At 33.2% G+C, this 27,156-nt stretch overlaps 1 protein-coding gene across 1 annotated transcript; it reads right to left on the reverse strand.

Moving 5' to 3' along the window:
* Positions 1-382: 382 nt before the first annotated feature.
* LOC140055176 (bridge-like lipid transfer protein family member 3B) lies at positions 383-27,156 on the reverse strand. Its single transcript, XM_072100417.1, has 20 exons — positions 26,982-27,156; positions 26,100-26,262; positions 21,582-21,620; positions 18,911-18,999; positions 18,221-18,329; positions 17,176-17,382; positions 16,820-17,014; positions 16,278-16,455; positions 12,254-12,340; positions 10,761-11,351; positions 10,028-10,134; positions 8,452-8,532; positions 5,936-7,805; positions 5,655-5,783; positions 4,150-4,235; positions 3,801-3,951; positions 3,167-3,318; positions 2,291-2,419; positions 1,551-1,659; positions 383-842 (listed from the first exon to the last, which is right to left on the reverse strand). The coding sequence occupies exons 1-20, from the start codon at positions 27,023-27,025 to the stop codon at positions 559-561; spliced, it is 4,800 nt and encodes a 1,599-aa protein (XP_071956518.1). The 5' UTR covers positions 27,026-27,156; the 3' UTR covers positions 383-558.

Here is a 27,156-nt window from a genome sequence, read left to right on the forward strand (position 1 = left end):
CTATCAAATTTTATGTGACAAAGAATGTAATATTATGGACATAATGATGTCATATCACTACCATATTTGGGCATATCAACACCATATTTAGGCATATCACTACCATATTTGGGCATATCACTACCATATTTGGGCACATCACACTTTTACTGCAGTATCTAGATTAGGAAGACTGAATTGACTGTTCAATGTTTAGCTACCAGTAATCTTACTTATAATAACAACTTCATTTATCATATTATTACTAAGATCAATTTTAATATTTATCTATAAAAAAATTATATCAAGGAGATTTATGTTCTCTATTGTAAAATATTTGAACAATCTTAAATAATTTATTTTAAAAAAAAGGGAATTTTAAAACACAATATTTGTGCACCATTCCTAAGAAATTTACATAAAAAAGCACCAGAGAGAATTAAGTACTATTGGATAAAAAATAAAATTATAATTTGTTAAAATTATATAAAAAAAAATTTAAAATAGAATAACTAAATTTGACAATAATATTAATATATAGAATATAGTGGAAAAATATTATGCCTATAGGTGTATTAATTATTTCTTAGTTGCCATTAACCGTCGTAATAATTCAGTAACCTTACCCTGGAGGGCCTCCTTCTGTCGATCCGCAGCAAGGAGTTCTTCTTGTAAGTGTTCTAGTGTTGCTAGTAAGGACGCCCTCTCCTGTTCTAGGGTACTTATACCTGAACTCATCAGCTGTGCTTGTTCCTTCAACTGTAGGTTCTCCATCTCGAGCTGGTTGTGGTTCCTCATGAACTCCTGATCAATAAAGACAAGTGGTCCGTCACATCGGTCACTGGTACGATCATGAACCTCATCTAAAACACAAAGAATTATTATTCGTTTTTTTTTATTCCCCTGGTTATTTTAAAGCTTTGTCTACACTAGAAATGTGATGTGCACATATACGGACATGATGATGTCATATCACTACCATGTTTGGGCATATCACTACCATATTTGGGCACATCACACTTTTTTTGTCAAACTAGTGTAGACAGAGCTTAACTCACTCTAGGTTATCATTCATTGGTGACCAAATAAATATTATTATTATATTATATTATCATTACTATTATTATATATTATTATCATTTATTTTATACTTCGCTCGCGTACCCTCTAGGTCGTGCCCACAAATGGTTCTCAAAGACGCAGTAATTTCAGCGTAAAAAAAACTGATGATTTCAAATGTACGTACCGCAGGACTATAATACATTGTCGTTTACAGAAACGAATAAATAGACATTTATTAATTGTTTGTTTTTTTTCTACTGTTTGCAACAATTTTTTTTATCAAACTTAAGTTTATTTTAATTTTATTATGCTGTCGGAAGTTCGGCAAAATAATTTATGACATCACCTTAAACACTTCGGTGTCACTCAAGGACTTATGAAAGTTGAAAAAGCTCTCGAAAAAAAACGTAAAAGCAGCAGCTGAAATAAACTATTTAAAAAATTGCTAAAACGTTCGGCATGTTTCCAAATGTAAAATATTAATATTATAAATAAATAAATGAATATACCTCGTATATGAAATACTCCGTCAGGAGACCTTTCTATCGTCATTCGTGTTATATTTACATCAAGTGGAATCGGAGGAGGGCTTGTAATGTACACTAACGGCATGTCGTCCTAAAAAGTATTAAAAATATAATAAAATAATTTAATATTGCAAATAAAAAAAACAAATCAAAATTGTTTTATATACAAGGATCGTTTATATATACTGCATTGATACGGTAAACGTGTCGCCGCGGTTAATGCAGGCATACGTGGTGCGTGACTGAGAAGAGGGCGCTGTCAAGACTTCCCCATTGAGATAAACTTGATGGTTCCTCTTGATGACTTGCTTATAGAGCTATTATTGTAGTAGGCTCTCTAGTCGGATATAGTGCCTCTATGGTAATGCCGCTATATGATGGCTGGGAGAAAGATGTTGGGGTTAAGGGTGTATATTGGGGGTTGGGTGTGGGTTGTTGGTTATGACAGGAGGGTGCATGAACAGTTGTAATGACTTAAGCTCTGTCTACACTATCAAACTTTATGTGACAAAAAATGTGATGTTCCCATACATTTATGGACATGATGTCATATCACTACCATATTTAAGCATATCACTACCATATTTGGGCACATCACAGTTTTTTTGTCAAACTAGTGACTAGTGTAGACAGAGCTTAAAAGGGATTTTGTCCTTCGTAGAATGAGGTGATTTTGTCATTTTACTGATTTTTTTTTGTATGTTGAATACCAATTAAAATACCTGTAATTGTATTTTTGTGTTTTTCAGTTCAATCTTCATCGGCATTGCTTCTCCAACAATCTCGTCTTCAACAAACCCAGTCAAGTTGGAGATGGTTGACTTTTGAAATTCAGAAATAAATCCATCCACCTAAATAGTAATAAAAACTTCTTTCACACATTTCATTTACAAACGAAAAATAAGTATATGTAGAGTACAATCATAAATATTTTGATACCTCACTTTAACACCCATACTCCAGTTTTAATTTGCGACCTTGTAACACCCTCCTTAAACCCATGTAGTTTATACCTATAATTAATACACGAGTCCCCTGCTAGTGTGTTCAAGCTATAACCTTGAAGGCATGTACACTGGGTATTCCTTGTTGTCCTATTTTAATTAGCTACTTTACATAAGGTATGTAGACAGATTCATTTTATAAAGAATGCAAGCCAGAAATATACTACCAATGTAGTGATTATTTAGTTCAAATATTATGACCTCTCCCAGGTGGCCATCCCAATAGTTATACAATAATTTTGTCAATTTAGTAAATAGGTTGACGTAAATAGAGGCCTTGTCCTACGATGATAAACAAATAATAAATGTTTATGAGCCAAATATAAATAAATATTTTGATTCATTGAAGAAATATTTATTGCTTAAGACACAAACCTTAATTTTATTATATAATTAATTTGTAGACTAGAGCTAGGTATACAGTAGTAATAGCTAGAGAATGTGCATTGTCCAATGACCAACAACATTTAGCTTCAACCGTACTGTATATACTGTACTGTATCATAGACACATTATCATTACAGTGTCACATGTGTGGATTATGTTAGGTTAGTTACAGCAGTAACTGCATTAGATAACCCATTTTCTCCATACCTGTAATACTGCATACCCCCTATCTGTAGCAGTCTCACAGAATTTCTCAGCTCCTGGTCCGCTGATAAACCTGATCTTAGCGACTGGAGATTGTAGTGTAGCTTGTAGTAACATTTCGCGTTCACTTGCGTCGCTCGTTTTTCTACTCAACTCTGTAAAATTGAATTTATATGAATGCAAAAATGGTGTGCTCAAGACAGTAGAACATCTATTAAGGGGACACCTTTCAGACCTAACAGAGTGTCCCGTTATTAGTGGTGTCCCCTGAACAGAGGCTGGATGTGGTGTTAAATCATCCTCATTTGTTTCACAGGAAAGTGTTCTCTTATTAAATAGGGGTGTCACAAAGGAGGGGTTTTGCTGTATTCCCATTCATTAGCAGATAATTTAAACTGGGTATTTTTAAAAAGCTTGCTGCGAAAAGAATTCAGATACAGTGCCAAGAATATAATTGTTTATATATTCCCGCTCAAAGAATTTCCATAAGTGAATTCACAGAACAAACATTTACACAAGATGCTCTACTGCTAAACAAGGTCTTAATCAAACTATTTGGCAGTGGAATTGAACCCAGGACCCTTGGCCCGGTAAGTGAGCGCCTTTACCACCAAGCTACAACCTGCAATCAATGTACCTGTTTGTCTTTTAGACATATACTGTTCATAGTTCATGTTGCCTTGTTCCTCACGTTCAAATGCACCAATCTCAATTCTAGCAGCCATGTCGTTGTTGTCCAAGTCCACGGCAACATTCACACCGTTTAAACTTACTTTTAAAACAGACACCTGTAAAACAAATTAGGTAATTAACATATTATTAAAGTGCATACTGTATGTTCAAAGGTTCAAAAGATAGCTTTTTAAATTAACTTCTTGCTCAATTCAATTCTCTTCATTAATATATCAAAACAAAATTGATCAAATTTTACGAATTATCCCTGACCATCTCCCACACCCCCACCAAATCCTATAAAATAAACTTACCGTATTTAGTTTATGCTTGCTGTTGCTATACAGTTCCTCCGTAGTAAGTTGTGCCTGTTTAGACTGCTCAGCGCCATCTGCAGATTCTGTGATGTTAATAACAATAACGTTTTTAAGTGTTGTTTCCATATATTCTAATGTTCCAAGATATGACAACAGACCTACATCCCTCAACCTATTTTCTTTACTTTAGATGACGACGTCATGATGATTTAAAATTAAATTTTAACCAAACTGTGCTTGCTTTAACCCATTGACCCCTAAGTTTATTTTGCTCCCCTGGGACCCAAAAAGCATATGTCATATAATTAACCCTAACTTTTTTTCTAAACACAGACATTAAAAAAATTAAAAAACAAAAATAATGCAAAGGACATTTTATTTCCAAATATGTTATCAAATTTGTGTTACAACTTATTTTGGCGGAGTATGGATTATGCAAATTTTAGAAATATTTTAGGAAAATTATTAAAAATTTGTAATTTATCTTTGACTACCAAATGCACAAAAATTAATAAATATTTCATAATAAAACTCATCTCTTCATCAGAACCTATTTCTTCTCTTCAAAATAAGACCAAACTTGACCATTATGAATGACCGGTTTCGAAATTATGAAGAAATTAGTAGACTGACTCATCCGACGATGACCATATGGGGCCTAGGCCTATCGGGAGCCGCCCCGAGAGCGTCCTCGCCGCTGTTTGTTCACCGGGAATGTTAAAAAAAACATCCCGAAAGCGACTTGGAATTCGCGATTCCCACGCGCACCGGCATCCCTCGGGAGCTTAGTCCGGTGTTTTAGACGTGTAGCTTGCAGAAAATTTGACGAAAATGCGTCGAAAACTTATGAAATTAAAACAAGTTTGGTATCAAAATGTTTGTCAAAAGTTATGCTTCAATAAACTGACCTTTGCGCAGAGTTTGAACAAATATTTCATGCCCATAATGCATCTGACATGTCAGGGTTCATATTACAATCAAAGGTAAACAATATGGCGCGGCCCTTGTGAGGACATCTTCACGACTTTTCTCCGGTAGAAAAATCACATTTTTACATGGAAATATGACGATTTAGACACTGTAACTGATACATAATCTTTATTTATTATACATTTATTGTATACAAGCTTCAAAATAGTGATTATTAGAAATAAAGATGGATTTTAGACGATTTTACGTTGTATGTCTAGGCCTAGATTCATTCAACGCGCCTGTCGCGTTTCGAACAGCGTGCTTCGAAAAACGGTTATATTTTCGAATTTTATTTTCAAACTAACTTCAACAATTGTTTTTATATATTTAGAAGCATATTTTTTAAAAAAAAGTTGTGAGTATTTTGTATAATTTGTTGTTACGATTCATGCACAGCAAACTGCGCATGTAAATTCGATTTACTTTTTTTTTGTTGAAAATTTGTTTACAATGACCTTGACTTTTAACCTTTTGAGCGCTTTAAGCGCTTATCGTGGTGAATCGGTTAAAAAGTATTTTTGGCCACTTACCATTTTCTAGTTTTTCATCATGTGACTGTTCGACTACAGCAGCTGATTGCTCAATAATGTCAGGTGATTGGCTACTTATGTCTGGTGACCGACCGTTTAACACTGGTAAAGATTGGGATAGTTCACTACCTATCATTAAACACATTTAAAAATAGTAATGTTATTTTATCTGTTTTCAAGTTTATTTTTCCTGGATGGCCAAATAAATTCATTGTCTATCCAAATACAAAAAATTAGTACTACTTTTAGATGCAAATGAAAATAATTACAAATATATTTACCTAGTCCACTTTCTGAATCCATTTCTACATTTTGCCGATTGACGAAAGTGAAACTGCTATCGCTCGAGTCGCTCTGGATTGAGAGAGTTTCAGTCTCAAACCCTCCTAAGGAAGAGACTTCGTCAAGAGACAGTGCAGACCCCATCAACATCTGTTGTTTCTGCGTAAACGATGCAGAAAGGCTTGATGCCGATATCTTAGCCAGGTCCGAGTGTGAAGCACTTCGTGGTGGCTGATTAGTCATCATGTAAGAGACGTTTAAACTAGAGTTTATCATGATAGGACTTGTCGAACGATTTGTCGAACTCGTGTACAAGACACGCCCATCTGGAAAATCTCGATTTGATATGTCGGTATTTGACAGAGTTCTACTGTGTGTTGGTTTGGTATTTAAATGATGCTGATTAGAGGAATCTATTATGACTTCTGGGTTGTCAGTGGAAACTTTTGGAAGGATTTGAGAATAATTTCTTGTAGACGGTTGAGTCGCCGCTCTTTCTCGAAACTCTGAAAATTCTGTTGGAATATCAATCGTTTGTTTTGTCGTCAAGGTTTTTACACTTAGAACTTCTCCATTTTTCTTTTCTTCTATGAAAAGGTTTTGTGATGTGGTAGTGATGTTTACGGGGATTGAATCTGATAAAGTGTCTATACTTGGACTACTTGGTAAACTGCTAGAAACTGATGCCTCCCCAGGGCACGATCCAGTCGGACTATTAACTGGCTTGGCAGAATTTACATCTTCTACACTCTCTCCACTAACTAAACCTGTTAAGTCTTTATCTTCTAATCCTCCAGCACTATTACCAACAGATATATCCTCACTTGGAGTATCTTCAGACGGAGCTGGAGCCATGAGTAATGTGGCTTCAATATCTGGACAACGGAAGGCGACTATTTTGCTTGATGATGGTATTTCCTTCTGGGCACTAAGCATTAACTGATCCTCTTCCATTTCTTGAAGAAGTCTCTGCACTGAAGTCTGAAGACGGAGTAGAAACAAAACTTGATAGTGTTGGATTACAAGACGCACAACCTCACTGGTGTGTACAACCAGATGCATATCTCCATGCTTAGGTTTACTCAACTCCATCTGGTTGACATCTTTGACATCAGTTTTGTTATTTAAGATAGTATTCTGATCTTGTTTCCTTTCTGGTGAACCAACTCCGTTAGAAGCTTGTTCAGAGCCGTTCTCTAACAAGCTGGTTCTTAGCTGATCAATCTCCATCTGGCACTTCTTTTCATCTGGTGAAAACGGCATATTTTCTGATTTCTGTGGCGTTTCTTGAGATTCTGATATTTTATTTTTATCGTCATTCAATTGCATAGGAAAACTGACCCAAATTGTCAATGGAACGGCATCTATAAAGGGAATTTGTCTGTCTTTGAACTCTACAGGCTTGACAAAGTCTGCCCATATCTGGTCAATCTTCACACACCAGACATCTTTTCTAGAATCTTCTCTAAATGTGTAAGTAGATAACTTCATATGCTTCAAATTTGGATTCACTTTTTTCTCGTCTGATTCCTGTTTTGATTCAAAATTGGAATCAGATTCAGTTCTTTCAGATTTTTCTTGTTGATTTAAATTTTCATTATGTGTTCCGGGAAGAAAGAAATTCGGCTGAAAAGCATGATCCCAGAGGAGCTGCGGTAGACTTGTAAAGTCGCCAACATGGTTTGGAAAGTAGAGGTTGTTGGTAAACAGTCTTGACTTGTACAGCTGTTGCAGTTTAGTGGACAGTTCTGAGCGAGTGGAGTTAGTACCAATCCGACAATTTGACGCCGTTAGTTGAGATAATTGTATCAACAGAGATTCCGGTCTGTCTGGATGTTCTGGAACCGTTGATGTGGTAGGAATAATTATCTATATATTAGACAAAGAGATAAATGTAAAAAATAATGGTATATTAAAGCTTACTTTTATTATTTGTGTTATTAAAAGTTGCATTCACGTCACTTTTACTTCCATAACGCAAACTCTTGCCTTTTATCCTAAACCCAAACCTTTGTCTTTGATTTTCCCTATGGAAGGAATCGTGCTAATAAATATCATTATCAACAATATCAAGTTTATCATTATCTATTTCATCTTACAATAATTATTAATATCATCATCATTATCATCAATATTATAATCATCACTTATATAGTACAACAATAATAAATAATATTGAACATTTTTAAAGTGCTCTTTACCGGAGTCTCACAGCGCAACATGAAAAGAATAACTATTGAAATAGGTGAGTTTTCAGGAGAGATTTGAATTGAAAAGAGGATGGAGTTTAACGGATGGAATGAGGAACGTTCCAGATCTCTGGTGCCTGAGCAAAGAAGCCATTTTAGGTTGGTTCTAGGTGGTGTTAACATATGAGGATCCGTTTTAAAAGGACGACCTCTGCGTAAAATAATTATTAATATTATCACCAATATTATCATCATCACTAATTTGCTTTTGCACATGTGCATATAATATAACAAACTATCTGTTTGCATTAAAAAGGTTAGCATACCTTAGGCATCAAAGCATCAACTCTAATGTCAATATGATCCATACCAATTGTTGGACTAGGATCAGCCTGCAAGTCTTCAGGCTAAAAATAACAATAACAGTCTCATAATGAAATCTTAATCAACTGAAAAATGGCAAAATAATTAATAATGACAATGAAACTAAATTGAACAAAACTTGCTGTTTAAGCTTTGTTCTCACTAAAAAAGCAAGGACGTAGATGCAAAGCAAGCGAGTTGACCACATGCTCGAATAATCCATAGCTTGAGATTGGTCAAATCACTTTGTGTTACATTACGTCCTTGAATCTAATGAAAGAGATTTCTACACAAATATAGTGACTACAAGCATTAGAGCAATGGATCCCTTGTGGAGCCGTGAAATGTGCAAAAAGTCACATTTGTGCAAACAACCACATTTGTGCAAACATTTTACCTTCAAATGTGCAAACAACCACATTTGTGCAAACATTTTACCTTCAAATGTGCAAATCTGTAAAAATGTATAACCTGCAAATGTGCCAACATCACGACGTTAAATGTAAAAACGATCAGTTTTGACGATAAATGTGCAAAAGGTATTCTACAAATGTGCAAATCATATATTCAGTCAAATTCCTATTACATTTTATATTTTTGGTTCGTAGGTCTTTCAGAGTAGAAATAACAATAGGAAAAAGAGTCTAATAAATTTAAAATGCTCAATATCATAATAACTAATTATACTGTTGTATTTTATTATGATCAAAGGCTTTAACCCGTCTAAGTCAAATTCAAGTCGACCCCAAGCCAACTCGCCCACAAGTCAACTCGCCCTGAAGTCAACTCGGCCTCACGTCAACTAGGCCACCTTAAAGTATGAAACGCAAAAAGTGCAAATGAATGGGACAAAATAAGTCTAATGAACAGAAGAAAAATAATAAAAACGAAATACGCATGTTATAAGGATGAATATTAGAATGAATATGAATGTTAGTTGACCGATTAGTTTTTGGCCGAGTTGACTTGAGGCCGAGTTGACTTGAGGCCGAGTTGACTTCAGGGCGAGTTGACTTGGGGCCGACTTGAATTTAGCCGAGGCGATTTTGAGCCTTTGATTATAATAAAATACAACAGTATAATTAGTTATGATATTGAACATTTTATTATAGGCCTACTCTTTTATATTGTTATTTCTACTCTGAAAGACCTACGAACCAAAAATATAAAATGGAATAGGAGTTTGGTTGAAGAATGCTTTGCACATTTGTAGAATACCTTTTACACATTTAACGTCAACACTGATCGTTTTTACATTTAACGGCGTGATGTTTGCACATTTGCGGGTTATGAATTTTAACAGATTTGCACATTTGAAGGTAAAATGTTTGCACAAATGTGGTTGTTTGCACATTTGAAGGTAAAATGTCTACACAAATGTGGTTGTTTGCACAAATGTGACTTTTTGCACATTTCACGGCTCCACATCCCTACTTACCTAGAAGACAGGGACATTTCCTCCTTTATTCTTATCATTTAATAACAAATACAAATATCTTTAAATATTCAGTATTGTTTTTTCGTTTAATATATATTTACCAGTGACTGCTTAATGTTGAAGACAAATTGATTGATCCACAAGATGGTGGTGTAATCCAGAGTGAACTGAAAGGGGTTCAGTTGTACAAAGACATTTGGTGCTGGAACTGAAAGAGCAACACAAGTTTTACAAAGAGGTCATTTTCATATCATCGTAAGTTTCACAATTAACCTATTGATTATTATGGAACTTCAGTATGAGCCCACAAAGCCTATAGTACTTAAATACGCTAAAAAAACAAAAACAAGAAGAATACTATGTACTGTATGTAATTTAACAGAGGGACTCAACTGTCATCTGAACATTGATGTGGAAAAACGAACTAATGTAGTTACAGTTCAAAGAGCATTTGACTGAAGTGAGGGACCACTGCACTACATCAGCCTATCAGATACATCAGTTTGAAGTCAAGCAGACTATACCCGAGTTGCAGCGTATTGAACGTATCAAAGTATATTCTTAAACAGTGCGTAAAGCTCTGTCTACACTATCAAACTTTATGTGAAAAAAATGTGATTTGCCCATATATGGATATAATGATGTCATATCACTATTTAGGCATATCACTACCATATTTGGGCACATCACACTTTTTTTGTCAAACTAGTTTGATAGTGTAGACAGATCTTATGACTTTTACCATGAAATTGAAATTGTTTGCATAAGTTTGCTGTTGTATAGTTTGTACTCTGGAAGTTTAATTTTCTCTTTTTTGGAAAAACAAAAACATACCTGGAAAATCTAATCCATCAGGGAAATAATAGGAAGTATACTCAATATGTACAGACGACATTTCCGGTGGGAGGAATAAAGCTTTTTTGTCGGATGAGAAAAGTCGAGATTGCGATCCTTTCGACGCCCTATCGGAGGTCGATAAATTATAAATTTCAAAGTCACTGATGCGTATAATAGCACAATGCGCCAACAGTTTAATGGACTTTGTTGCAGGAGAAGTTCGCGGTACTGGTGGTGGCTTTGGTTGAACTTTAACCTCATCGGATAAACTAATACTTGATTTCCTAGTGTTATCAAATTTAACCTGAATGTTTGTGTTTTTAGTGTCTGTTGTTGTGTTTGCTCTCACACTCTCATTCAATAGTGTTGTTCCATTTCTGCTATCAGGTCCATTTTGCTCAATGTTGGTATTAGCAGTTTCTCTCTGTTCAGTTTTTCTAGCAGCGGCCTTTGCCTGTTCCTGAGCTTTGGCTATATGTTGCCTAGCGTGTGTATATTGCCGTTTGAAATGTCCAAGGATTGCTTGAACCCATTTATCAGCTGCTTTCATTGCTTCATCATATCGTTCCCAATGCTCCCGACTTGCACCTTAAAAAAAAAATCAGAAATTTGTAACAATACAGGTACGTTTCCATGGACATCTAGAAGGGTTTGGGGTTGTCAGTAAATCACCTTCAAAGAAACCATATCATAAAGTTGTGTGATATGTATGTGAAAAGTTTATTGCAAATACATAATAGGAAAATAAAGCTAAAAAAAGAATGACTTTTCAACTCTATCATGGGGTCATTATGAAGTCCAATGAAGAACTAACTAATTATATAACACGAACCAAGTGTCAAAGTTCAATTATCTAATAGATAATATCCAAATAAGGAAGTAGGCATACCCCAGTAATAATCAGAACATAGAAATTCAACAATAATAAAACATTATGGTGGGCGTTACCATTATATTTATGGGTGTTCAAAAAATGGTATTCATCTTTCAAAACTACAATACTAATTCTGAGAACTGCACCGTTTAAAGTATTTTATAGTTTTATCTAAAATAAAAACAAAGAACTTATAACACAAGAATCTCCTGTTCTTCAATTTGCATTCAAAACACAGTATCGGAAGTACAGGGTTAAAAGGTCAAACTGAGCGACGCCATTTCACAGCATGGAGCAGCTCCCCCTCCAAACTAGGAAGTCAATTACTCTACCCCCCTAGAGTATTAGCAGATCCCCTCTATGATTTTGACTTTCTAATTTGATGCGGGCGCCCTACTCCTCAGTCAATTACTCTATCCCCCCTAGAGCATTAGCAGATCCCCTCTATGATTTTGACTTTCTAATTTGATGCGGGCGCCCTACTCCATGGCTCACAATGGCGCCACCCATAGCTCTATTCTATCCCACAATGCCTTTCGAAATTGTTACGCGCTTCGGACGAACAGGAGATTCTTGTGTTATAAGTTCTTTGATAAAAAGTATATATTCTACTCACTAGCTGTATGGAATGGATAGTAGTCAACAAACAGTTTATGTAGAGTTAGCTGCATAGCTCCACCATCAACACGCCGCTTAAACGATTCTAAGAAAGATAAGAAATTGAACACATTTAGCATGGATTGGAAACATTCTGTATGAAAGGAACACAACACAAAAGGTCTGCAGATATTGCTCTTAAGCTAACTAATTTGACAAAAAAAGTGTGATGTGCCCTAATAAGGTAGCAATATGCCCAAATATGGTAGTGTTATGACACCATCATGTCCATATATGGGCACATCCCATTTTTTTTGTCACATAAAGTTTGATAGTGTAGGCAGAGCTTTACAGAGTTGTGTTTTGTTTTGGTGACATAACACCAGTTATATAACAAAATTTGTATTATGTTCACATATACAAGTATCTCATGTCTTGTTATAAGCATTTATGCCAAATAGTTGACTGGGCTAGTAGTTGTAAAATTACTTGCCCATATCATCTAGAAGGAAGTAAATTAATTTTCACTGGATGATAGTATAATAATAATAATACAAACAAAAAACAATGCATAACTTAACATTCTACAGTCAAAAATATAAAATTAATTTTATATTAAAATAATAAATAAAAGTTAAGTTAAAAGTTAAATGGCAAACAAAAATTATAAAATCAATTGTTAATTTACTATAATAGTCACCAAGGGTAAGTCTTACACATGCATACATGCAAAGTATTAATAATAAACATCTGTAATAATATTGTATCATGCTACAGAAAAAATGTGTTACAACTGCTAAACAGATGTTGGCTGGAAGGGAGTATAACCTATGTCTTAGGGTGGTCTACTGGTAACACTGACATAGTTGTATATTTTTTGTACCAATTACATTACCATGTAGGCTTCTATTAAAACATTTTTAATAATAATAAAACATTTCCATGTATTTTTGTGTTCTATTTTTAGACAAAATTATATTTTCTACATAAATAAAATGGTAAAAAATTGAATGTTGTCATCATAGTTTTTAAGAAACTAACAATAAACACAAAATTGGTTAATAAACCAATAAAATTATATAAATAAAAAAGTTAGTGTAAAGACAAATTATAGATAGGTTTTTCGAATTTTATTTGTAAAAGAATATAAAATCATATTTAAAGATACATTGTCTCCCTAAAAAATATTAAAAACATTTTTTTTTAATATGCCATTTTAATGTCAGGTAATAGTTATTCACTTTGAAATTTGGATTGAAGGTAAAACATATTTACCTGAAACAAATTTAAAGCAAAACATTCTAAATTTGTCTGTCAGCCAATGGTTTTGGTTAAAATTATACGTTTCTTTTGTCTTTTTATAAGTCAAATAATTGTTTTTTTCTTTTTTTTAACAGAAGTGAATAACATTATTAAAACTGCAAAATGGCCTATTTAAAGTCTGATTTTATTAATCTTAACTTTCCATGCTTTTGGGGGACAATACATCTTTAATAAAAACAAGCTATTATCAGTATACAAAGTTAATAAAATAAATATTTAATAATTATAATAATTATATGCATATATATATTTTATTGATTGATAATAATTTAATAAATATTGGAAAACATACTGTTTTTATTGATTAATAAAGCTAGGTTATTGTACAGTATATATATATCAACAAATTATATACAGAACAAACTTAGTTTGCACAAGGAAAAAAAATGCAAAGACACAACACACAATGCAAGTAATTTGACAATTCGTGATGGATTATCTGAACTGTGGCTTGTGATTGGTCAATTACTTGCGTTGCGTGTACGTCCATTTCTTGCGTCCTTGTGGGAACCAATCAAAAGGAGGGATGTACTAAAAACATTTAACTACTGTATACCAATACCTTCATTAGGGTCTTGATTCCACACGGTATAAATAAATCAAACAGATAAAAAAAATAATTAAATGTAGAATCATACGCAGAAGTTTAATTATAGTAAAGCTATGTTTACACTATCAAAATATTTGACAAAAAAAGTGTGATGGCTCAAATATGGTAGTGATATGCCCACATAGTGATATGCCCACATTATGGTAGTGATATGCCCACATATGGTAGTGTTATGACATCATCATACATCCATATGGGTACTGTACATCACATAAAGTTTGATAGTGTTGACAAAGCTTTAGTAGTAGTAGAGCCTCTATTAAGGGGACAACGTCAGGACCAATACATTGTCTCCTTAATAAATTGAGTAGGTCTACTGTACTAGTTCCTATATTGATAAATTACAAACAAACAATTATTGATTGATCTACGTAATTAATTAATAGCTTGATTATTTAATTAATTATTTTAATTCAATATTAGAATGAATCAATTAAGGAAAGAATTAATTAAATGATAAATGAATCAAGAATTTAATTGGCCAATCAATGTTATTGCTAGCTAGGTACTGTATTGTAAAGTAATAATTTATTAATTACAGTACATACAATAGATACTATTAACAGTCAAAACTAAAATATTCAATTTACAGAAACGTAAATGAAATTGATGATGACAATGCAAGTTAAACCAGTCTAAGATTGGGCAATAAATATCGGGAATATTTTTACCACACAAGAAAACATGATCAACATAACGATTTAGCCTGTTTGGGATTGGCCCTAAATATCGTACTAAACATTCGAGTCTGTATTGTATAGAATAAGTGAACATTCATTCTATTGCATGTCTACGTTCATGCAAGACTTTGGAATCGATAGAATGTCGGCATACAGTACAAATGCATACCTACTGTACAGTACTGTACAGTACTTGTTTTTAAAGGAGATTTATGACCCAAACCTTACAGTGTTATATCAAGTTTGTAAAAATATACAAAATTAAAAAATATCGGCCAAATAGTTAGAAAGAAATGTTATAACTGAAAACTTTTCCTGCAAATATAAATAAAAAACAAACCAAAAATAGTAGATGTAAGCATATACAAAACCAAGCAGTAAAAATAAGAGTAGACACATTGTTAATATTACTTTATGTAATACAATGATTCTGATATAATCCCTATAAATACAACAGCTAGTTGAAAGAAAAAAAGAGATCGAGATCTTCTATTAGCTACAAGAAGTACATAAACAAAAATAGTTATCAAGCAATTTAAGAATGGAGAATATTTGAAAGAGATTTCAATAGGTGTGTGAACAAAATGGAGTCTGGCAATTGGTTTAAAACTGCAAGAAAATCCTCTGTGTTTGTTTTATGTATTGTTACACTCTATATGCTATCATTTTTTCTTGTGTACAACAGAGTCATGTTGCATGTACTGTAGAACCAACAGCTAAATATCTCATCTAAAGAGTGCAACATTATCAAGTGTTCCAAACCAAACGGTTGAAACACAAGCAGAGGGGGTGATAATCATTACATATAACAGCAAAGAAACTCTATGGTTTGAAGTGTTGGCATGTTAGATTGGACACCCTGCAGTGATGTCATCTCAAACTTTATTATGATTGGTTAGTAGAATAAACTGACGGCACTTTATCTGTTTACAATGGTATTCAACAATAGAGGTTCTGATGACAAATTAGTAGTGAGAATTAGGATCAAATGCAAGTTAGACATTCATGCTGGACCGTAACATTACACTATGCTAATTAATGCTAATTTATGCAAATTTATACAAAATACAAACCACTGTTTCTTATTCCCCACACTTTAAAGACAGTCTCTGATTTGTGGCATTACAAAAGAAGTGAAAATGTTAATTACAATCTAAACTATTTTAAGTTGCTAAAAAAACGAAATTACAGTATAAGGTGGATAATAACTGCAGGTTCTATAATTCAAAAGATATCGTACTAAACTTTCTTTTTCAACTATACCAACAGACCATGCTTATTGATTTTCCAAAAAAATGTATATATTAATGTAACTACACAATATTGAATAGCGCCCTCTGTATTTTTCTACGTATTCTCTCTGATTTCTGAACGCTAGATTTACTTTCTGTGTTTCTAAAAATGTTTAATTAAGGTTATCCTTGGCTCACCTTTTTCGGGCCGGTTCATTTCGTCACATAAATGAAGATCGATTCTTTGGGTACAGAAATGGTAAGAAGTTTCGTGAAGATCATATTGTTCAAAGTACTGTAACTGGGCAAGCTCTTTAGCATTCTTGATGTTGTGAGGGCGCTTTGCATCAACCTCTTGCTTTACAACTGACGTGGTCTATCAAGAAAAAGAAAGACGTAACATAAAGATCGACAATAAAGACTTTGACATAATTGTCTCTGCTCATGAAAGAACACCTTATAAAATTGCTACGGTGGATCATCATCAAACATACAACAAAATACAGCACCCTCACCAATCAAGGTAATGTCAGACCAGACTGTATTTAATTTCAACACAGAGTATTTGCAAAACATAAAAGTACTTTTTTAAATTATGCAAATATGTAAATAATTATATTTATTTAAATTAAGCAAATATGTTTATTATTTATTTAAATTATGCAAATTATATTTATTCAAATTATGCAAATATGTAAATTATATCTATTTAAATTATGCAAATATGTGAATTATTAAACCTGTTGTTTCTGGTTTGCCATTGCTTTGCTCTGTTGTGTTGATTTTTGAATGACTGGGTTCAGACTTCTGAAATGCATAATGACCGCTTTGATCTGTGAATCGGTGAGCACCCATAGAATATCGTCCAACAGCACACTTAATTTGGAAGCCAAAATATCACAGTCACTTAACTTCTTTTTCATCGTTATATGAATCTGAAAATTTCAAAAAGAAGTATAACCAAAATGTCAACCATACATTCCTTCATGTTGAAAACACATGGCGCAAACTGTACGATAGTTTATTTGCCATCCAAACTTTTAAACGAGATAAACTTTTTCATTTTCTGGCAAAATTAGTTGCAAGGTTATCTTACCTGTCCCTGATTGGTGATAATTCTAATTGGTGTGTTAGGTCTACCTCCTTCATGATCTAACGCATCAATTGTTAAACGAATTGTCGACCACTCAACCATTTTAAACAGTAACGTTTCCCCACGCGTCTGATCTTTAATCCGCGTCATTCTTAAATCGGTAGGCTGCCAAGTTGAGGGAGAAACACTTTGAACGACAAACCGGGAAATCTATAAAAAGAAAGAAAGATTGTATCAACCTGGTTATTATCAGAATTTAGTTTCAAAAATATAAAAACAATTGTATTAACGGTGTTTAATATTATTACTACTACTATAGATTTTACTTTCAAAACAAACTGTCAGATCTATAAAAAGAAAAAGATAATTAACAATGTTAATTAATACTAATTTAGTAAATTTCAGTTTCCATTGTATAGTTTCAAAACAAATAATGAAAGTAAGTGAAATTTTACAGAGAGTAAAAGAATGCAAGTTCTTGCATACATAAGAATACTGTACTTTGTATCTAGTTGAAGTTAAAACTCTTTTACCTGTATATCAGCTTTGAATACTGTACTTTATATCTAATAAAGTTAAAACTCTTTTACCTGTATATCAGCTTTGAATACTGTACTTTATATCTAATAAAGTTAAAACTCTTTTACCTGTATATCAGCTTTGAATACTGTGTACTTTATATCTAATAAAGTTGAAACTCTTTTACCTGTATATCAGCTTTGAATGCTGTACTTTATATCTAATAAAGTTTAAACTCTTTTACCTGTATATCACCTTTGAATGCTGTACTTTATATCTAATAAAGTCAAAACTCTTTTACCTGTATATCAGCTTTGAATGCTGTACTTTATATCTAATAAAGTCAAAACTCTTTTACTTGTATATCAGCTTTGAATGCTGTACTTTATATCTAATAAAGTCAAAACTCTTTTACCTGTATATCAGCTTTGAATGCTGTACTTTATATCTAATAAAGTCAAAACTCTTTTACCTGTATATCAGCTTTGAATGCTGTACTTTATATCTAATAAAGTCAAAACTCTTTTACCTGTATATCAGCTTTGAATGTATTTGATACAAACTGGCCATTGATTGCATTGATTGAAACAAAAACGCCATCTACTGTCTTTTCTACGAATCCATATTTACTCGTCGCTCTAGAGTAATAAAGAATTTTTAATTTAAAGCATAATGAAGGTATATTCAACAAATTTTAATTGTACGTGACTGGGAAGGACAGGTATTTAAAATCTGATCTTAAACAAATATTTGTGTTCACACCATAAGAGCAAAGAATATTGCAATCATTATCATCGTTTTTCTTAGGGCCGTCCAGAAAGTAATTTCTTGCGAGTTTCACACTAATTCATTATCCTTACTCGCTTAACATACATTGAATGTTTGCAAAGACTGGAAAAGATCAAATACTGTAAGCTCAGTATAGAACTTAAATCATACACATAATTGTATCAAATAAAAATAAACAATAACTTAAATGTTAATCTTAACTTAAGTTCAGACAAGTAGTAGTAATGATAATTTTTATTTATTTGTTGTTATTTATTTATTATTTTTTTTAATTCCTATTTTTCTTTTGTAATATGCAATGTTATACAGCACTGTATCTAATTTTCAAAATTCAGAATTATGAAAATTTGATAATATTAAAGATGTACTCTCTCCAAATTGAATAAATGAATTCTTTATTATTATTCTTCATTAATATTGATGAGCTTACGCAGGTGTCTGCTTTGCATCAGGTGTACTTGGCGTGGACGTCCTTGGTTCCTCACATGTCCGCAACTCTACTTCTACTTGATCTAAATACTGTAACATTAACAATACAGTAAATCAATTATTAAAGATGTATCGTCCCCCAAAAACATGAAAAATGAAGATTAAAAAAATCAGACTTTAAATAAATAGGCCATTTTGCAGTTTTAATAAAGTTATTCACATCCGAAAAAAATCTAATTTTTTGTCAAAGTGAATAATTATTATGTGACATTAATAATAATTTGGCATATTAAAAAAAATGTGAAAAAAAAATTTAGGGGACAATATATCTTTAAGTAATTTTTATGTGATTTATAGTGTTTTTCATTCTAATTCATTACTGTTGTACTCCGATGAATGGATGACTAGTTGAGAGCAGAAATATTGACAAAACCCAGTACCATTTTGATTTTACAATTCGTTCAGGAAAATATATAGAAAGTGACCATGAACGTTCCTGTAATTAATAGACAGTAGGACCCCTCCTTAGGACACCTCTATACAAGGGACACTCCACGTTCAGGAAAAAATCTAAAGTGACCATGATGTGGAGTGATGGGAATGTTCCAGTAGAACCCTTACTTTGAACACCTCTATAAAGAGACACTTTCCTGTAACACGAATGAGGGAAAATATTATGCTTTTAACACTACTGATACTTATTGTTGCTACAACACGTACTGTATTAGCCGGACATTCTATTTGGTTGCAAAGGTGCCCCACCCCTTTAATAGGAGTTCTACTATTAGTAACTACTGTATAGTTTATTTTCCATGTTTATTATTGTCCATAGTTTATTTTCTATAATTTATTTTATCTAAATCCAATGCCAATTTTTCTTTTATGACTCAGTAATAAATTAAGTTTGAATAATCTACAATCATCAATACATATATTCATTAAGAATAATGAATAATAATTAAGTGACTGTTAGAATTTCGTCAGATAATCAATACATATTAAAAAGAAGAGAAGAGAAGTCTTAAAAATCACCAGACTCCTCTCATTTCATAATAATTAAAAGCCGCCTCCCACCTAAATATACAATTTGATAGATTTCTTAATGTTTTTATTCAATAATAAATTTCAAAATCATAATAGGAATCTCACAAAACCAATATTTTAAGAGATGTTATAGAAATAGTAGAAAATTATGAATGTTGTTGTTATGTTATGAAGTGAAGTCGATTTAAGTACATTATTATCAATATCTTAGTATGAATCATACAAGCAACACGTGATAAAAATAAAAACTGCTATTGTATACTGTACAATCACTATACAGCTCAACGAAAGCATACCTTGCTGACGACGATCCGAGTGATGATAAGTTCGAAACATCTTCTGGGGTGCGACAGGGTGGTATTGAGAGTACCAGCATGTTTAACCAATATTTTGATTACGTTATTAGAGTGTTCAAACAACGCTGTAAAGATGCTAGTTTGGATGGCCTAATGATACAATACCTAATTCCTATTGAAGCTACAAATCGTGCTCAAAGATGTAAAGCACCATCAAGGGGCATCTATGACGACTTTGAAAGTGGCTATGCTGACGACTTTGCTGTAAGCTCCTGGTCACAAGAAGAACTGCAAACCATTGTGAACATCTTGAATAAAGTTTGTCTGGAATTTGGTCTAAGAATTAGTGCCCCCAAAACAGAAACCATTATATGGAACTGGAAAGAGGAAGTTAAAGAATACCCAAGATGCATCATACAAATTGGCGGCGTACACATTAACAACGTAACACACTTTAGATACCTTGGTGTATGGGCTACCTACAATGATGTTCATATTGGAGATCAAGAAGTAAAATACAGAATCAATTCAGCCAAAGGAGCATTTGCAGAGAATAGGGCATTGCTTACCAACAGAACGATCCACCTACAAACAAGAATAATGTTTCTTAATGGTCTACTGTAGTTAGGAGTAGACTCACCTATGGTTGCCATGCTTGGAGGGCAACAGGAAGTGAAATGTCCAAACTTAGCACAACATACAAAACCTTCCTAAGAAGAATGCTAGTGAATGGCTTTCAAAGAGTCTGCCCACCAAACCATGTAGACATATCCTCAGATGAAGAAACAGATGAAAACTATATAGACTGGCGTTACGTAATTGATAATGACGATCTCTACAAAATTACTGGCTGTCAACCGCTAGAAGAATATGTCTACAAGCAACAATTCAACTGGATCGGACATGTAATTAGAAAAGAAAATGAAGATCCTACAAAAATTCTTACTTTTCACACAACACAAAGTAAACGAAGAGGTCGGAAGATACCATCAGTACTTGATAGAGTTGTACAACAAAGTCAACTTACTAGATGCAACTTCATTAGAGCCTGCTTCAACAGAAATTTATAATTCCCAGCAATGTTTTAACTGTATATATGAACTGTTTTATAAGTTGTTTTGTGACTGTGTAATTTGGTAGTAGTCACTCTCATACTGTAGGCCTACATTTAAAAGTAACACATCCAAATGCCAACTTCAAGTCAATGGCTACCAGATGTCTCTGTGAGACGGTTATTTGAACCAGTACCAGTAGTACCAGCTATAAAATTAATAACATATTTTTATCAGACTTGTTTTGATATTCTTTAAAAAAAGAAAAAAAAGTACTTACTATACATATTGGGTGAGTTTTTAATTTTGTCCATGGAATCTGTAAATAAAAAAAATATGTAATAATTCAAGGTAATTAAGGGTGTGTGTTGGATGTTGGACTACTGATTGTGAGATCGAGGTTCAAATTCAACTCTGCCTTATTGCTTGTATCCTACTGTAATAGGTAAGATACTTTACTTACGTTTGCCTCTTTCCACCCAGGTGTATAAATAGGTACCCGGTTAGATCAAGACAAAACTTTGCGCTGATTACTAACTGCATTATGGGAGTATGTTTCCATATATGTGTTTGATAAAAAAATTACTGGGGTAATAATGTTCAGCGCTTAGAGGTTTCACAACATTAGGCGCTATATAAATCCATGATATTATTATTATTATTAATTAACAGTGTATTAAAATATACTATAATTTTCGTATGTAAAACGAATGAAATTAGAAAGGCTATGTGTGTATATTCTACTTTTATTTATGACTTAAAAAAGTAAGTATTGCTTTCTAAATGCTGGTACTTGCGACAGTTCAATAAACTTATACTGCATCAAGCCAGATACAGTACTGTAGTTTATTTTAACTGTGCAAGTAATGCACAGCGTAGAATATGCATGCTGTAAAATGTATACCGCTAAGTTCAGTTTAAATATTCGTTCACTGTAGAGATACAGTAAACTTCACATCAGTCTGAATAGATGTTTAATTACTGAAGGACATAAGACATAGCGAGAGGTTAAAAACAGACGGGGCAAAGATGCTTTAAATATAATTATTAATATAAAATATGACGATCTGTGCTGGGGAATTGGGGTGGGTGGTGAAAATTTAAGACGAGGCAAGTACCTCATCTGCCTTATGCTGGCTTTGGCTACCAATTTATTATCAACTGACAATTGATCAGCGTTGCCAAATAGCACAATTAACTCCGTTAAGGCCAATTTACACAGACGAGCGGTAATGGTAAAGCGAAAAACCGCGTAGCTTGTCCCATGTAGAATCTGTATCTATCCTAAGCGGAAAACCGCCGATCCACTCCGCGTTGTGTGTATGGTCATAAGGAATAACATAGATTCTAATATTTTTATTACCGTTTACAATACAGCTTGTCTGTGTAAATTGGCCTTTTCTAAAAGATATTTAAAAATACTCTTTAGTCTGTCAGGTGCACAATTGCAAAATAATTGTTCTTGAATGGAAAAAAACTACAGCATCTATACATGGTGAAATTAGCAAGTGATCGCCTGATGATGTCAGGCCTTGTTTTTAAATTTTGTTTTTAATTATCTTGTTTAAAGTGCCATAGAAATGAAATTATAAACAAATTTAATATTATTCAATGCTGCTATTGTCTACTGATATGTTAAAATTCATTCATAGTAAATTAACGAAGATTCATATATTATGCAGTCAAATATAAAACAAAGCAACTGAAATTTAAACACCCACTCACTTGGCATTAATGAATTAGCCTGGTGGCGGCATAATAATTACACAGATAAGTTGAGATTAAAATTATTGGTGATGATAATGACTAAACTATTAACAAGCGGCAAAGAAATGGATTGAAATAATATGCTTCATTGATTTCGTGCCTAGGTTGCTATTGATCCGAGCCTGACGAAACGTGTAAAACCTATTCAAGGAAAATCACATATTGCCAGTCCAACCTAGCAAGTGATAACGGTTTTGAACGTTAGGCTGTGAATTTTGATGGAATTACTATAAAGTCAATATAGTGTAAAAGAAATGGAATAGGGGGTGGCGGGTTTGGTGGGGGTGTCATGTGACACAGGATGGATAAGAAAAAGTATCTAATTATTATTAATATTAACCAGTCTTGTTTTAAAGTCGTCTGAATAGGGGTGGATGTATTGTATTGTTAAAACAAATATTACCCCTAATAGGGGTGTACTCTGAATAGGTGTCCTCTGAATAGGAGGGCTTCTACAGTGTGGTAAACATCATCATTGTTAAAAATGTGTATACAATATTTTTACTATTTAAAAACATTACTGATGCAAATAAGAAAACATTTTCCCCGCACAACACAAGAGGATTTAAACAAATTAAACCAACAACTAAATGACCTCTCTGAAGGATGAGATTACTATTAGAGATGCATCTTAAGAACATCAAGTAGTTAAAGGGATGCGGTGGTTTATACAGTGTCAACATGTCAGCATGTTATGATCTTTAAGTTTAAGATAACTCAACAGCAATTTGTAAAATATTCTAATAATAATAATCCATCAAATAAATTCAAATAACATAAAATAAAATCCAAATGAAAAGAGATAGAACACGATTGAAAACTTGTCCTTTTGATCTACTGATAATCATTTTTTAGAATCTCAAATGTTATGATAAATATCTGACCAAAAGACAAAATTTCAGATATAAAACTAAACTGTACAAATTATAATGATACAGTAGATGAAATTAAATTTCATAATTCTTTAAAAACAAACCAAACGCACACACGTAATAATTTATAATTCAATAATTGAATTCAAGTATCACCATATAATCTCAATAAAGCAGTGCTTCTGTAAAATATACTTCATGATGCATAGAAAGAATTTAATTATTTTTTTACTTTAAATACCTATAAAGTCACTTTCGTCAATGTTCTTGTTTTTAGAATTAAATTCTACAGCGAAATTGACATTAAACATTACAATTATTATTTGAAATCATAAACTTAATGTAACTTTTATGGCTGTCATGAAGAATAGTATTATTAATAATGGCCAGCGAGTATGTGACATTTACAGCTAAGCATACTAAATGATTAATAGAGAATTCCCTTGTTGATTATATAGCCTAAACATTTTCCCATTAACAATAATGTTAGCTTTTAAAGTCCCTTTCAGTATTAGTACAGTTACTGTTTAACAAAACAAATATTTCTTTTTATGTTCTTTGTCTGTCTCTCTTCTCTGATCCATATTAAAAGCATATAGCAACTGGGGATTGTCAATGTTACTTACACTACAGGCATAGTGGTTTAACATGGAAATTAGGATCCAAGCCTGTAGCCAGGGGCTTGTAAGTAGCGTTTGAGCAAACCCCATTTTTTTGGTGATCCCAAATAGAGGCAATCAAGTGAATAAAATAGCAACTAGCACAGGCAAATCTAAAAAAAATGTTCAGTACTACAGTTAGTAGGCCTACTGTATAACTGTATGTTAAGTTTGAGGTTGCTGATACCTTTAGATTTACCAATTGTGACCCTGTCCCCCACCCCCATTCCTGCCATAAACCCCGTTCTCTACCCCCATAGTTGGGGTCAACTGGATCTCTGGGCAAAAACCCTAATTCATTATACTTTCCGAGTTGATTTTATGTTGCTTTGCTTGTTTGGGCTTAGGATCGGTGATTGTAGTACAATGTATTGGTTTAATAAAATTGAGATTGGTGAATTAAGCGTTTTAGGTGTGTGGCATGAGAACTTAAGGTTTGTTTGAAAAAGCGCCATATCTCACGCCAGATAAATCAGACTTGTCATGTGTGGTACCTATGTACAGGTTATAAATACATACAAAAAAATCCTATTGTTTAAATTACAATATTCAAACAACTATACTACATTGTCATGATTAATTGCATCACTGGGTATACATGTAAAATTGTACAGGCAGGTCAATAGATAGAAAATTAACCAAATTAGTAACACATAGGGAACTTGTACCCTTAAATTAAAAGTGAACAGTTTTCAGTTCCTCTGTGTACAAGTGCACTCTGAAAAGCAGTTTGTTAATAAATAACAAATAATGAAAGAAAGAGGTCAGAGCATATCAGATATTAGTACGGATGAGTAGGTACACAAATTATGTGTAAACAAAGTTTGTCATAATATTATCAGTGAATAAACGCAATTGAAAACCTGATAATAAGTAAGAAGTTACACCATTTTGTGTAGACTGACTGATTATGGGAAAAACCACACTGTTCTGAATTACAGTGTGAATGTGGGTCTAGCATCTAGTGCAGTGGCAGACAAGAGAAGTGAGGTGCATAGATACGAACTGGAATTGTGGTTTGGTGGTTATGATGCTTGGCTACCAATACAAGGGTCCTGGGTTCAAGTCCAGTCATGTCAGGATTTTTCTAATGACAAATTACAAATGTACTCCCAAAGACTTGTAATAAGACTTTGTTTATGTAGAGCATTTTGTGTATATGTTTGTCTTGTGAACAGGATTGCCACCTTTTCAGAAGGATAGTGAATGAATTCGCTTATGGAAATCCTTAGAAATTTGCCTAAATATATAAACAAAACAAATATTATCCTGGTATCAACGCTAGCTTCTCGCTTAATTTCAACCAAATGCACTATTCTTTCATCTTGATCCGAGTTTAAATTAAATACATACCCATACATAAAAATTTTTTTTTAATTTTAAGGAACAGAAGGATGGGGTTTGGATTAAGCAATTCTATGAAATACGCTCACAATATACAGTAATAACAAACCGTTTTTGGAAAATTAACAAACAATTTAAAAAATACTGTGAACCTACTTTGACAGAAACTTTATTGCAGAAGGCCTTAGTTAGCACCATCCATGAGGGGAGCTCAAGCAAGTCCATAAGGGCTTCTTCATCTAGCTCCAAGTTAGTTAAGTTGCCCTCGCCTTTCAGGGTGCTTAAGCGTATACGATCCCCTGATAAGTTTTTGGCAAACCTGTTATGAAAAAAAGACATTTGAAAACAACTTCAGGAATTGTACAGTTTCAAGAAAACGCACCTGTTTACAGTAGTTTTGCTGGGACCTGGATACTGTAAACCAACCGCATCCTCAGATGGGGCGCTGTAACTTGAAAAAACTTTGAATTTGGCTCGTAAGTAAACATGCAGTCATCACTAAGCTGAAACAAACTCTATTATTATTAATATTATTACAGTATTATGTTAGTCTGTCCACATAAAAGTTCAATGAAGACAGTTGTACTCCATGGATTTCAGAAAACTTTCTTTTTTTTACGTATCAAGGATGTGGACCAATTTTTAGGCTCTTGTTGCTTGCATGCGAGGAGGTGCTTTGGGTGGTAGGGCCGGTGGCAAAGGGTTGTTCACAACTTTGTCTCAACAATATTATTATTATTATTTATTATTAAATAAATTACACTTTTTGATTTTTATTAATTAGGGGTGATAGTCTATGTTGGTTGTCTGAAAATGAATAGGCTAAAGTAGACACACATAGGCCTAGATATGTAGGCAGACTGTATACTGTAGTATGTATCATGGTCTGTCTTGAGTAGCTACATGGCCTAGCCCCTAGACTATGAAATGACTGCTGCAAGCTGTGCACAACAACAAGCCACGGTACTGTTACTGTCCTGATTGTCGTCCTCCTCCTGGCTGGGGGCCTGGATTCACGAGTGTGATGAATGAACTTACTTCGATAAATGCTTTATTATCTGTCCCTTGATTATGGCTGTCATCTTGTGTTGGTACCGGCTTCTTTATCAATTGATTTTTAAGTTTATATACACATTAGAATGTTTATAAATCTGTTTAAAATACATCTTTTCAATCAAATCTCTTCTAACAACCACAGAGGAGTGACATTGTT

This window comes from Antedon mediterranea, chromosome 7 (assembly GCF_964355755.1).
Source record: "Antedon mediterranea chromosome 7, ecAntMedi1.1, whole genome shotgun sequence".
NCBI classification, from domain to species: Eukaryota; Metazoa; Echinodermata; class Crinoidea; order Comatulida; family Antedonidae; genus Antedon; species Antedon mediterranea.